Source organism: Buceros rhinoceros, unplaced genomic scaffold (assembly GCF_000710305.1).
Source record: "Buceros rhinoceros silvestris isolate BGI_N320 unplaced genomic scaffold, ASM71030v1 scaffold25632, whole genome shotgun sequence".
Classification (NCBI taxonomy): domain Eukaryota; kingdom Metazoa; phylum Chordata; class Aves; order Bucerotiformes; family Bucerotidae; genus Buceros; species Buceros rhinoceros.
In genome coordinates this window covers 4,446-5,473 of record NW_010398683.1, presented here as the reverse complement: position 1 = coordinate 5,473, position 1,028 = coordinate 4,446, and the positions used below count along the sequence as shown (strand labels likewise).

The following is a 1,028-nucleotide window of genomic DNA, read 5'->3' as shown; positions in this document are numbered from 1 at the left end:
TTCTCCAACCCAACCCAATCTGTCTGTGCAAAGCTGTTCTTTCTGCCTTCCAATTCTTGCCTCTTTGCAGTGGGAGCCCCTGAGAATCTGCTCATCTCCAGGGTCACTTCTGGGAGCCCCTGCTTTCTGCTGCAGCTCCTGGCTCTCTGTTTCGGCAGCAGAGGGACCAACTGTCACTTGTCCTCTCCAGCACTCTGAGCAGGGGCTGAGGTTTGTTCTGGTTCCACAGCATCTGTCCCCAGCTCAGCTGACACCCGCCTGCCCTGGAACGTGCTTGTTCCCAAACCGTTCCAAAGCCGAGGCCCAGGAGCCCCTTAAGAGCCACTGCACGGTGGGGACTGGGAGCAGCTCTGGGGGTAGAGGTTTGTCCCCGTTCTTTCTCCTGCCTGTCCTAGGTGGGGAGGACCCATCCTCTAGAGCCTGCAGCAGGAGGTTCAGCATCAGCAGCATCCTCAGCCGGCAGCACTACATCCACAGCAGGGAGAAGCCCTTCACCTGCGCCGCCTGCGGCCAGAGCTTCAGCAGCAGCTGCCACCTCAAGCAGCACGAGAAGATCCAGCAAGGTGACAGGTACTTCCTGCCCCTCTGACATCAGCAGTTGCACCAGGAGCTGGCGCAGAGGCCGGGGTGTCCTCGGGGTGGATTTGCTGCCCTGTCCTGACCTTCCTGGTGGGTTTTGCTGCCATGGTGGGGAATAAATCCTGATGGAGCCCCCAGCCCTGGCCCCATCCTGGCTCTGCCAGCATGGCTGAGGGTGGCACCAGTCACACCAGTAGCGGCAGTTGTGCCAGCGCTGTTGCTCCCCATTTCCAGGCAGATGGGTGAGGCTTTTTGGGGGGCTCAGAGCAGGGTGGACCCTTGCTGGGGGTTGTTTGCAGATGGGGGTGAGGGAGAGATGATCCTCTGGCCACCCCCTGTGGGAATTGGGGGACAGAGGTGGAAGGAGCCCCCAAGTGCCCCCTGCCCTGGGATGCCATGGGGTGGGGGTGGGAAGGCTGGGACCCCGACAGCAGCTCGCTGGGAGGCGT

At 61.5% G+C, this 1,028-nt stretch overlaps 1 protein-coding gene across 1 annotated transcript in view; it reads left to right on the top strand.

The window, feature by feature from the left end:
• Positions 1-395: 395 nt before the first annotated feature.
• Positions 396-1,028, top strand: part of LOC104489089 (zinc finger protein 135-like) — a gene marked incomplete at both ends in the record, with an annotated part of 1,946 nt that continues 1,313 nt past the window's right edge. The window contains one exon of the mRNA XM_010131203.1: positions 396-563. Coding sequence (XP_010129505.1) covers positions 396-563 — 168 coding nt within the window. The remainder of the gene's footprint in view (positions 564-1,028) is intronic.